At 40.4% G+C, this 13,066-nt stretch overlaps 1 protein-coding gene across 1 annotated transcript in view; it reads left to right on the top strand.

The window, feature by feature from the left end:
• LOC309708431 (apoptosis-stimulating of p53 protein 2-like) overlaps window positions 1-8,824 on the top strand; it is a 38,036-nt gene extending 29,212 nt beyond the window's left edge. Inside the window, exons 8-18 of the mRNA XM_082536482.1 lie at window positions 442-606; window positions 778-997; window positions 1,141-1,263; window positions 1,554-1,657; window positions 2,949-3,345; window positions 5,862-6,634; window positions 6,740-6,877; window positions 7,065-7,198; window positions 7,396-7,562; window positions 8,052-8,251; window positions 8,636-8,824. Of these exons, the coding sequence (XP_082392608.1) occupies window positions 442-606; window positions 778-997; window positions 1,141-1,263; window positions 1,554-1,657; window positions 2,949-3,345; window positions 5,862-6,634; window positions 6,740-6,877; window positions 7,065-7,198; window positions 7,396-7,562; window positions 8,052-8,251; window positions 8,636-8,677 (2,463 nt within the window). The 3' untranslated portion in view covers window positions 8,678-8,824. The remainder of the gene's footprint in view (window positions 1-441; window positions 607-777; window positions 998-1,140; window positions 1,264-1,553; window positions 1,658-2,948; window positions 3,346-5,861; window positions 6,635-6,739; window positions 6,878-7,064; window positions 7,199-7,395; window positions 7,563-8,051; window positions 8,252-8,635) is intronic.
• Window positions 8,825-13,066: the final 4,242 nt, after the last annotated feature.

Genomic DNA, 13,066 nt, shown 5'->3' with positions numbered 1-13,066 from the left:
GAGCTAGCTTCTCTCGGATATTAATATAGCGATCCTCCAGCTTCAAACTGTATTACCCTTCAAGGACCTGCAGTTCAAAAAAGCACCCCTCCGACAGCCAAACCCAGGTGTGGATGTAGCGTAAAAGAGTTAGTAGTGTATTTTATTACTACCTGTAATTTATTGCAGGTTACTTGTATTTGTTTAATTGTTTACTAAATGTAAACTAAATGAACATTTTTCTTATAAAACAAAGGGGGGCCTAGCAAAAAAAGTTTGGGAACCACTGATATAGGGAGTGATTTGATATCAGGCTGTACATACCTCTATCTCACACTGTTAGTACTTCCAGCTACAGTTGCTAGGAGGTTAAACCTAGTGTCTAATAAATTATTCTAGACAATATTTTTTCTGTTGGTTTTCAATCATACTTTGACTTCTCACCCCCTCCTTTCCAAACAGCTAAGAAACAAGCTGAATCAGGATCATAGTGGCAGGCTGCAGCAGCAGAGAGACAGCTTGAACAAAAGGAACTTGGAAGTAGCTGCGATGGACCGTCGGTTGGTTGAACTCCGGGAACGGCTCTGGAAGAAAAAGGCTGCTTTGCAGCAGAGTGAGAACCAGCCAGTGAGTTTATATAGGAAAAAAATATCAGCAAAAGTAGATTTCTACAATTTCATCAAGTTTTTTTTGTTTGTTTTTTGTACAAAACATTTATTTTTGCTTTGTTGTTGTTTGCTTAATATACAAGTACTGATCGAAAAGGCTGCAGCAGTCAAACATTTCTGCTCACTCCAGGTGGCTTCAGACTGTACAGCCCCACAATATAGCATGGGCTCCAGAGTGGCAGCGGTGGGGCCGTACATCCAGTCATCCTCCACATCAAGCTCTCAGGGGCCACCTGTGCCGGTCCGCCAGGAGATTCTGGTGAAGCCAGCATACCCAGATGGCACTGCCACCCTGCCCATGGCTGATTCATCACTGAAGCCACCTCCTAGGCCTGTCAAACCAGCCTCAGGTACATGTTTCCGTGATGTAAGAAATATATTTTTCTATGTTTTGAGTCTGTCCTAGCATGCTGAAACACTATTTGAGTCTGAGTTAGTCACTTCTATTTCTAGTACCAAAACTCTACTTGATGTAGTTATCTCTGCCTCACAGGTTTCAACACCTTAAAAACAAGCAAGATCTTTGACTGGGAAAGCTCATTTTCCGAATCCAGTAGGGGTTACGAGCATGCCTCCACTCTGCCTCGCATGTCGAGTCTAAGCTGCCGCAACTCAGGTCAGTTAGGTCCTGTTTCTGTTTTACCTTTTGCAGAAAGAGGATTTAAACTTTCTATGCCTTTACAATCATTTGTTACTACATTTCTAATCTGACACATAAACGTTCAGGCATGCTGATTCATTGAGACATTGAGACATTCACTGAAAACCTAATTTAAGGATAGTCTATCCATGCATTCATATCCATGTACAAATGACAGACCTGAGAATAGAAGGAATGAGATCTGGGAGATAGAAAATTGTTTAAACAAAGTCCCACGGATGTTAGAGTTACTTTCTCTTTTCTAGGTGGTGAGACCGCCATAGACAAGAGCTACTCTGGGTCCGACATTCCTCCTCCCATCCCCTCACGATCTAATCGTTCCACAGAGAACCTGCTCAGGGACAATCAGGTATCAGTGGGCTTCCATTTAGTCTCTACATCTCATACAGCTAAAATCAGGGGAAAATCCTGTTTTGTACATACATTAGCCGCACCTGACTAAAAGCCGCAGGTGTTTCAATGTTGACTTATCATATGTAAGAGAATATGCACAAAGGGAATTGTCAGGAAAGAGATGGCTGTTTGGAGACACACCCCTTTTATTAATATTTTGAAAAACAAGTTATGGGTACATATTTGCATAACTTTTTAGGTATGTACAAGTAGCGGTAATTACAAGTACGAAACATGTACTGTGCTTCATAAATGAGTAACAAATGTAGTACATAACAGTAACCTACAGCACACCAGAAAAATAGATTCGGACTACCTTTTAGGCTCAGGTGCAGCGACACGGCTTTAACAAGAAGAAAAGTCAGTCATTCACCATCTTTCTCTTCTTCCTGCGCACTAAAAACACCAAAGTCCTCTCCTCCAGTGTCGGAAACGAACAGGCTCAGGATGGCTTCGTCATCCACTCTCCGCTTCTTTCCTTCGTTGTCACTTTCAAAACCAAACAAATCCTCGTTGTCAGTGTCAGAGTCGAACACCCTCAGAAGAGCCGTGGCGGTGTCCTCCTCTCCATCATGCAGCAGTCCAGCCCTTCGAAATCCGTTGGTGATCATGGATGTTTTCACACTTTTCCACGCTGTCAGAATCCACTGGTGGAGTTGAGCATAACTTGCTTTTTGCAAGTTTATCGCCGCTCATCATCCACGCCTCCGGCTGAACGTGTAGTGCTACTTTGAAGTTTGTTTTTCGCGCTACTTCGTACGGCACTACGTACGGCACTACGTACGGCACTACGTACGGCACTACGTTGCCTGGCGGACGGACATGTGACCAACATACCACTCTTGAACCCCGATACTGTGTGTCTGATCACATGCCCTTCCGACAGGCAACGTAGTGCCGTACAACAGCGGAACAAACAAAACAAATCGTCTTACGATATGACAAAAATCATGGACAATCCACAGAAAAGCTGCACCTGACTAAAAGCCGCAGGGTTCAAAGCTGGTGCAAAAAGTAGCGGCTTATAGCCCGACAATTACGGTACAATAATTGTAAGGTTAAATATGAAAAGTCAAACTCAAACTGGTTAATAGCTGCTGAGCACTTACAATTTTAATGTAAAGCCATTTTACATTTCAGCTCATTTTGATATTTGATTTATTGCTTCATTTTCTGTATTTTGCAGTTATATCATCAATCTCTGAGTATAACCCTGTGTTTCCACGTTTGCTATATTTTACTTTCAGGTCTCATCCAAAAGTCTTTCCAAGTTGACAGCACCACCTCCAGTTCCCAGCAAGCCCAAACCATTCCGATCTTCTGGCCTGTCAGCCTTCTCCAAAGCCCCCTATAACACTGGCACCTTCCCTGGTAAGGTGAAGCCAGTTGGGGCCCCCCTCAGGGCTCCAGGAATTCTATCCAGTCATAGCAACACCCTCCCTTTGCCCAACAAGCAGGAGAGTCCTCCAGCTGCTGCTGTGCGACCTTACACCCCAGAACTCTCTGATTGTCCCCCACCTGTGCTTCAGAAACCTCAGACCCTGGCGGCTTCCTCAATCTACTCGATGTACACCCAGCAGGCTACACTGGGGAAGGGATACCAACATAGTGGCCAAGGAACACTGCCTCGGAGCCAGCCCCGAGGTAATCCACTGATACGGTTGCCCGTGTATTAGAATACTCTTCCTGTTAAGATAGGGCTGCACAATTATGGCCAAAGTGATTTTTCTGATTATTTTGATCAGTGTAAGATTGGTCCTTGGAAGCACTGGTCCTCCTTATTCACCAAAATGTAGTATATGTCTTAGTAGAAAAATATGAATTTAAAAAATTTCACCAAAACATCAAAATTCAGTCAACAGGGGAGAGGCTTTTGCATTTACATCTTTGCAGAAAAATAAGGTGTGTGCGACAAACTTGCCAACACTTGGTCTTGGGGTAGAGCATCACTTCCTGTTCCTGTTACAGCACACAGTGGTGTTTTAAGATAAGATAAGATAAGATAACCTTTATTAGTCCCACACGTGGGAAATTTGTTTCTGTAGCTTATTTCGATTCAAATTTGATCTAAAAACTTATATTATTACATAGTGTAATCCTTAAATGCTTTATCCAAAGCACACTTTCTGTTGAATAACCCGCTAATTATATTCAAAGTATTCATTCATCTTTAGGGACTCACTACCTTAGCTTAGCTCGTAGCCGACTGACTAGTACCTTGGCCTCTTCACTCTTCACACCACCACACAACCAAACTGTCCATGTCTCTAATAATTCCCCCCCCCCCCACAAAAAAAGCGTGACTATCGAGAGTTGGGATCAGGAAGCAGAGTCGCAGTCTTACGCGCCTCTCCACAGCTTCTCTCCCCCTGTTATCCCCCAAAACCCCATGCCCTTAGAGACTGTGTCTGTGTCCAAACCAAGAAAAAACAAACCAAAAATCAGCAAAATAATGACTTAAACATAAAAAATCACAACAAAAGAAAAACATAGTATCCACAAATGCACCAAAGAGTAAAATAGTGTCTATTATTAAATAATATAAGTCCCTGTTAGTAATTGATCTACAAATTCCTCCACCTTACAGAAACCTGGTTACAGCAGGATGATTATGTTAGTTTAAATGATTCAACAGCCATGAGTTATACCAACTGTCCAAAACCTCGAAGCACAGGCTGAGGACGGGGTTTGACAGCAATCTTCCACTCCAGCTTATTAATCAACCAAAGACACAGGCAGAGTTGTAATTTATTTGAAATTACAGCCACACAAACAGCTTTATTTGTTATTGTTCACTTGGGCCTCGCGGTTTCTGGCTGTTTTCTCAGAATTTTTATCTTATTTAGTGCTCAGATAGAATAATAATAATAGAATAATTATTGTAGGTGATTTTATCATCCATGCATTTAATCCGTTGTATTCAAAATGAAAAAATAACCCACCCACCACTTTAATCATACACTAGATCTTGTTGTGACATATGGGATGGAAACTGAACAGTTAACAGTATTTCCTGAAAACCCTGTTTTGTCTGATCATTTCCTAATAACATTTCAATCTACAATAATGGATTACACAGCAGTGAGGAATAGATTTCATCACAGCAGATGTCTTTCTGAAAGTGTACAAGGGGAGGAATTATATCCTTAATTTAAGGATATAATTCATCCCGTTGTCTTCTTCAATGTCATGTGCCAACAGCAGATCAGCAGTAAAAAATTACACATAACAATCTCACAGATGTAACATCATGTACTTTCAGAACCACTGATATTTATTTTGTCTCTTTTTCTCCAATTGATCTTCCTGAGTTAACTTCGATAATTACTTTATAAAAAACCATCAGTGGTCCTTTAGACACCATTTCTACAAAACTGCTCACAGAAATCCCGTCATTACACTGAGGACACTGAGGTGAGACCAGGCATGAACAGGACCAGATACCAGACAACCTAGGCTAGAAATACAGATAACTAAACTAGGAACGATTGACACAGAGAAAACTGGCGGTGGTCAGAAGGCCCGGTGGCGCGGTGTCCGGCAGCCTCGCCTGTGTCGGTGCGCCCCAGGGTGGCTGTGGCTACAATGTAGCTGCCATCACCAATATGTGTGAATGTGTGCGTGAATGGGTGGATGACTGGATGTAGTGTAAAGCGCTTTGGGATCCTTAAGGACTAGTAAAGCGCTATACAAATACAGGCCATAAGCCTGTCTCCTAGAAGTAAGATACGGAGTATTTCACTCCATTAATTATACCTGCATGATGGATGTAAATAAAACTTATAGCCCAGTACTTGATAGCATTTCCTCTGTGATGTTGTACTTGTTCAGACTATATTTTGGAAACTTCACCATGTGAGGTGAAGGGAACAGCTGTGACTGGTATTTACTGGCATGTTGTCAGGGACTGATTTAGATACCACTTGATTTGCCTTTGCTTTGTAGTCTATTGGTAAAGCAAGCTTTTTCAGTATCAGTATTTAGGAAAAACAGGTACTTATCTATCAATAATGACGTTTTTTGGGGGAGTTTTTTTTCCTCTCACCCCAAACAATAATCAAACATGTAATTTGTAATCTGTGCGTTTGTTTAATGGAGGTCAAATAGAGCTCGCTGTGAGAAACGTCTTGTGAATCCATGTATTTTCTTTCCTTTCTTAGTGTATGGAAAACCAGTCCTTCCAGCCAGCAGCAGGCAGCAATCAATCAGCTCAGAAAACCATTCCTTCAATTCTGAATTTTGTGCACCTGACGGAAGTGAAGCTGACAACAGTTGCTCAGGTAACACTGAAGGTATCGGAGGAGAAACAGCGGAACACAGTATCCCTCGCCCGCTCAGCCCCACCAAGCTCCTCCCCTTCATATCAAACTCTCACAGGAACCCCAGTGATGCTGACCTGGATAATCTGCGTCGCCGGCTGCAACATGCACCCCGACCCCTGAAGAAACGCAACTCAATCACAGAGCCCGAAGGCCCAGCAGGACCCAACATTCAGAAACTGCTCTACCAGAAAACCACTCTGGCTGCTATGGAAACCATCCCCATGGAGACGGCTAATTCTGCAGGGATCCATATACAGCCTACAGTTCATGAGGACGGGATGGGTGGCATAGATGGAGCAGCCAGGGTTCAGGATGAAAGTGAAAGTGACTTGAAAGAGCCACTCCCTGAGAAAAGTTTGACCCCACCCCCACTACCCCCTTGCTCACCCATCTCTGATCCTACTTCCTGCCACTGCATGCTATCACCGCTGGAAGACAAGGACAAGGAGAAAGAGAAATGTCCATCAACCTTAGCTCACCAGGAACCGTTTCTAGAGGAGTTCCCTCCTTACCCACCCCCACCTTACCCCAGCTGCGGGGAGTTGGAAGAGGGAGATGATACCGTTCCCCTGCAGCCACCAGAGGTTGCAGGACAGGTCACAGTTCTGCCGGTGAGTGAGGTGACTCAGATTTTGAGAGGTTATTAAAAATCCAGTTTGCCTAAAATACAAACACAATTTTTTTTCTAATTCATTGCAGTTCTGTTTTCTTCTTAGGGTAAGAAATCAATCCTCCATAAAGCTGGCAAAGAGCGAGCCAACCACAATTTGCGGGTCAAGTTCAACCCTTTGGCCCTGCTACTGGATTCATCTCTGGAGGGCGAATATGATCTTGTTCAGAGGGTTATCTATGATGTGAGTCACACAAAACAAATAGAATAAAATAGCCCATTATTATCATTGTACATGTACCAAAAAATTGTGGGAGCTACACACTGCTATACTTATTTTATAGATCCACTAAAAAGATTTATACTTGCAAATTCCGTGATTGTTCTTCACCCCAGGGTATATGGTCAGTATGTTACTGTGTGTCTTTCAGGTGGATGACCCTAGTATGCCGAACGACGAGGGCATCACGGCTCTGCACAACGCAGTTTGTGCCGGGCACACCGAGATTGTCAAGTTTTTGGTTCAGTTTGGTGTCAATGTTAATGCTGCCGACAGTGACGGCTGGTGAGCCTATGTAGGAAACAGTAGAAAACACGGGCAGTATAAAAGATGGACTTAGCCATGGTGACACCTCCGGACATAACTTCCGGATGTTATGTCTGTCTTTTACATTGTCTATGGTAGGAAGAAAACAAATTAATTTGGCACAGCACCAGTCCTTATTAACTAACTACTCATTCTCCTTCTGTTTGTGTCTCCAGGACGCCCCTTCACTGTGCTGCCTCCTGTAACAACGTTCAGGTCTGTAAGTTCCTTGTCGAGTCTGGAGCAGCTGTATTTGCCACAACATATAGTGACATGCAGACAGCTGCTGACAAGTGCGAAGAGATGGAAGATGGCTATGCCCAGTGCTCCCAGTTCCTCTATGGTGAGACAAAACCTGTTAACATATTAACAAAAGGGGTTCAGGGAGATAAGCCTCATAGTTCATAACACATTTGTTGGTTTCAAGGACAATTTCGCAAATCTTTCAAGGGGTTGAGCGTGTTCTGTAGCAACAAGAGATTTACTGATGTATGATGGGTGTCTGTGCAGGTTACAGGCGAGTTTGGAATTTGCTTAATTGTTCTTTAGGAGATTTAAAAGATCTTTGGTGCCATAAGGATCTTGTTATGATCTGCCTGGATTTTGAGGACTGTTGCATAGGTTCATGCATTTTAAGGGGGTTTGGTTCAGACCAGTTATATCAAGGAAGTAAATCAATTTTGTAAAAGTTTTCTAGACTTGTGAGGCTTGTGTTTCAGCAAATGCACTTGGACTTAAAGTAGTTTAAATGTGTCTCAGGTTATTACATTTTCACATAAAAGCTTAAAGAATATCAGACTCATTAACTTTTAACCTATTTTTGTCTTTTTAGGTGTTCAGGAGAAGATGGGTGTGATGAATCACGGTGTAGTGTATGCCCTGTGGGACTATAAGCCTCAGAGTGACGACGAGCTTTGCTTCAGTGAGGGTGACTGCATGACAGTGCTGAGAAGGGAGGATGAGGTGGAAACGGAGTGGTGGTGGGCACGATGCGGTGACCATGAGGGATACATTCCCCGAAACCTTCTGGGGGTGAGCCGCCCATGCCAAATTTAGCAGAGCTTTTATAAACATTTTAGACTGAAGCTACTCATAAGGAAATGTTCAGATTTCTGGGTTTAGGGTCCCATTACATCAGCATTTAAAACTTTCTTGTTAAAGTAAAAAAGCATCCCAGGAGAATATCAGAAAAATGTAATAAAGAATAAGACGGTAAGATTTCCTAATGTGCGGGAATTAAACTGTCTAGTCTGCCAATCTGTTGCTACTTCAGGTTGGCCTTAAATCACATGTTTTAATCAGATTTAAAAACTGCTTTGAGAATCCTGTTACTTAACAGTTTTAAGTTTGACGTTTCAGTATTTAATGTTATCTTAATGGTGTTTTAATGAGAAACTCTCTATCTTTCATTCCCAGCTATATCTGAGGATCAAGCCCCGGCAAAGAAGCCTGGCCTAAAAGACGGCTTGTGTCTCTTTCAGAGGACTACATGTTTCCACGAGAGAAGTGCATCATGGGAATAAACCTCTGGGTTCTTATAGTAGAGGAAAAAAAGTCAGATGTTGTTGATTTTTAAAAAATAAATGTAAAAAAGGAAATGTTTCTCAATCTTTCATTGAATGTGAAAAGGATTTAACCTCATCTGGATTTCTCAGGAGCTTTTTTGCATATTTGTCACACGTAAACATTTCAGATTTCATGGTTCCAAATTATAGTCGTCCATGTCTTCAAGCAGCAAAACAGCCATAGACCATCACATTACCACCACCATGTTTGACTGTTGATATGGTGTTATATGAAATGCTGCATTAGTTTCACAACAGTTGTAATAGGGTTAAATTTAAATTTAAAAAAATGCAATTCTTTTTCTTGGTAGTTCGCATTTCAGCGATTCCTGAGATTAGTGACAAAACAGGTAAAAAAGTTATTTTTTGATTTTTCAAAAACACATTTACATATAATTGTTACACAAAGTTTTGGCTGTCTGACTATGTTTTGGTACAATCTCCCAGGTGTTTTTTAATTTATGTTTTTGCTGGGGAAGTGCAAGGTTTTTGTCAACACCATCAGACACAAAGAAATGTAAATATTATATATATATATATATATATATATGTATATATGTATGTGTATATATATATATATATATATATATATATATATATATATATATATATATATATGTATATATGTATGTGTATATGTATGTATATATATATATATATATATATATATATATATGTATATATGTATGTGTATATGTATGTATATATATATATATATATATATGTATGTATATATATATATATATATATATATATATATATATATATATATATATGTGTATATATATATATATATATATATATATATATGTGTATATATATATATATATATATATATATATATATATATATATATATATGTGTATATATATATATATATACATATATATATATATATATATATGTATATGTATATGTATATATACCGGTTGATCGCAACGGTAGTGTGGGTAGATCGCATGGCATTAAAAATTAGATGTCAGCCTATTTATTATCCATGCTCACTGTGAAATTTGTCACCTGATTTACATACAGGGCAGCCAGTCTGATATCTGACCTTTTCTGACACGTTGGTAACAACGTATGCGCGTAAAGGCACGCCAAGTGCTGCAAAACTCAGAAACGGATATAAAAATGAGTGGGGGCTCTGGACCAAGTAAGAAGGAAGGATATTGCGAACTGCGAGTGTTTCTCACTGCTACTGGACAAGTCTACAGACATGAGTGACACAGCCCAGTTGTGCATTTTTATTCGGATGGTGTTTACCGATATGGCTTCAAAAAAGGAGCTATTAAAAGTACTGCTCATGAAAGAACACACGTGAGGAGAGGACATTTTTCTTCAGAAACTTTATTGAGAAAACCCAGCTCCCAGTATACAAATAGGTGTCCATCACCACAGACAAAGGGCCTGCGATGATAGCTCAAATGGATTCATTGCCAGTTGCAGGGAGGACGATGCTTTCCCGGACTTCCTCAATTATCACTGCATAATACACACATTATGCACAAAAATGCTTAACATGAAAGAGATAATGGATGTGGCAACAAAGTTCGCCTGTTCCATCGCACCAGATCTCTTCAAAGACGGCTATTTCGTGCGCAACTGGAGGTCCATTCTTAGTTGTTGCTACACACTGACATGAGATGGCTTAGTCGAGGGAAATTCCTGGAAAGATATCGAGAGCTCTGTCCAGAGATTAAGTTTTCCCGTGTAGCTAAACATCAGTGTCAGTCAAGTTACTTGAAAAAAGTAATCAGTAACTAATTACTGAATACTTCCCCAAAGTAATCCCATTACTTACTGATTACTTATTTTTGAAGTAATTAGTTACTTAGCTACTTTTTAAAAACATTTTACAACCTGAATAGGTAATAAAGTAATAGATCTGTCAGCCCAATTCATCATATAATAATAATAATAATAATAATGGATTGGATTTATATAGCGCTTTTCAAGGCACCCAAAGCGCTTTACAATGCCACTATTCATTCACTCTCACATTCACACACTGGTGGAGGCAAGCTACGGTTGTAGCCACAGCTGCCCTGGGGCAGACTGACAGAAGCGAGGCTGCCATATCGCACCATCGGCCCCTCTGGCCAACACCATATAAAATGTAATCAAATGAAAAAGTCTTTTTTTAAAACTTGTTTTATTAGTTTTAATCTTTTAACTTTATGCATCAAGCAAAACTTAAATTATGTGCAACATTCTCTGACTGGAAGAAATTTGTTTAACCAAACATTTAAACCTATTTTCTGCACTTTCCAGCATATAAAATTAAATAGTTTTTTGTGTTTACACTCACTCTTTCAAATAGATGGACGTAAAACACAGCAGAAAATAAATAAAATCAAAGACTCACCAGTCTTGTTGCTTTATTTTCACCTGTATAGCAGGAGTGGGCAGCCGGAGGTTTGCCCTGGTGCAGGTGTGTCGCAGCTGTCATGTCAGTGGAAGAATCCAGTTTCTCTGAATTTCACGTTCCTGTGGCAGTGTACTCGGCGCTGGAAGTTTAGGGGTATTTTTTGCTGTAAAAAGAAGTTTTCTTTCCACGCAGTGAACACCGGAATGTTTTTGTCACTTTTTACGGAATCAAACTCAAAGTAAGGTCAGTAGTTCCACGCTTCAAACGCTGCACGCTCATATGCTCTCCCACACTCATTATATTTTCCATTGTTGATCTGCACACAGCTGTTGCCACAAACGTCTCACTCGCTTACGTCATTGTCATGAGACACTCTCGCCAAAAAAAAATCACGGTTTTAGTAATGCAGCGTGCTCATGGGAAGGTAACAGTAATCTAATGACCTTTTTTGCAATAGTAATCGGATTACACTAACACATTACTGTAATCTGATTACTAAATGATGATCAGTGGCCACTAGATTTAGCAATTTTAACCCATCTGACCCAGTGGCGGAGCGGGGGTGGCTTACTGGGCTTAAGCCCGGGTTGTTTTGTCAGAAGCCCGGGGTCTTTTGGAGTGTAATTTTTTCATAGTTAGATGCCTGGCTGACAACTGTATAAAACAAAAACTACACACAATATTCGAAGCACATAGTGCACACTGTGGGAATTTACGACTGTAAAAATTGGTATGATCCGAGCTCAGACACTAAGCGGGGCGGGGCAGCTGCTGCCTGCGAGTGAGCTGTTGGAGAAACGCAGCCAGGCAGAACTGAAGTTCGACCAGGTACCAAAGCAAATCATTCGTACTGTACAAATAATGTAAATATGATGGTTTATCACGAAAGATTGATATCAAACTGATCACTTGACCCATATTACGTTACTTGGTCTTTGAGTGAATCAACAAATGGCGAAATGAAAAGCCGAACAACAACAATGCTGTTTCTTTAGAGAGTCTTAGCTTACATGTGTGTTTATTTCATATTTTCAGTTGTTTCCCTCCACGGCTAAATAAATCAGTTTCAGTAATGCACTGATATACAAGAATGGACATGAGGAGCTTCTTTCAAAGAAAAAACTCTGGTAGATGTTATTTTATATATTATGCTTTGTATGTTGTTCAGTATATTTCTATGCAAAACAAGAGGAACTTCAATACACAGCAGTTTATTCACAGTTGAAACCAGATATTTACACTTTATGGAAAACACAAGAACATTTTTTTACTGTACAACATCAATTTAGAGTAAACTTGTTTTGTTTTGGATAAATAAATATTGAAATATCTTTTGAATTAGTTAAATGTCAGAATAAAGAGAGACAGAGCTTCTATTTTTTATCACTTTGATCAAATTTAGGAGTACATATACACTAAGTTTATTGTTAATTAATAAGAAAACTCCAGAGATTCCATTCTGAGCTGAAGAAGCTTCTGATTGGTTAGTAGAGTCCATGTGAGTAAATTGGTGGCACAGCTGTGGATGCATATAAGGCAAAACACAGAGCCTGTTTCTGTGACATGGGAAAATCAAGAGATATCAACCAAAACACTCCTCAGTGTGTGGGATTGTAAGACTGGTACTGGTCCGTGGCCCGGGGGTTGGGGACCGCTGTTTAGGGTCTGTCTCTACCAGCTTTGCACATCTAGAGACTGAAATTCTTGCTCATTCTTCTTTGCAAAACAGCTCCAGCTCAGTCAGATTAGATGGACAGCGTTTGTGAACAGCAGTTTTCAGATCTTGCCACAGATTCTCAATTGGATTTAGATCTGGACTTTGACTGGGCCATTCTAACACATGGATATGTGTTAGAGCACTAAGGATTCGCTGAAAAATCCCCAACTGAAGATGGAGCCGAAGACAGAACT

The sequence above is a fragment of the Aulonocara stuartgranti genome (assembly GCF_965226115.1).
Source record: "Aulonocara stuartgranti genome assembly, chromosome: 6".
Taxonomy (NCBI): Eukaryota; Metazoa; Chordata; class Actinopteri; order Cichliformes; family Cichlidae; genus Aulonocara; species Aulonocara stuartgranti.
Note: the sequence above shows the minus strand (reverse complement) of the source record. Positions and strands in the feature narration are given on the sequence as shown.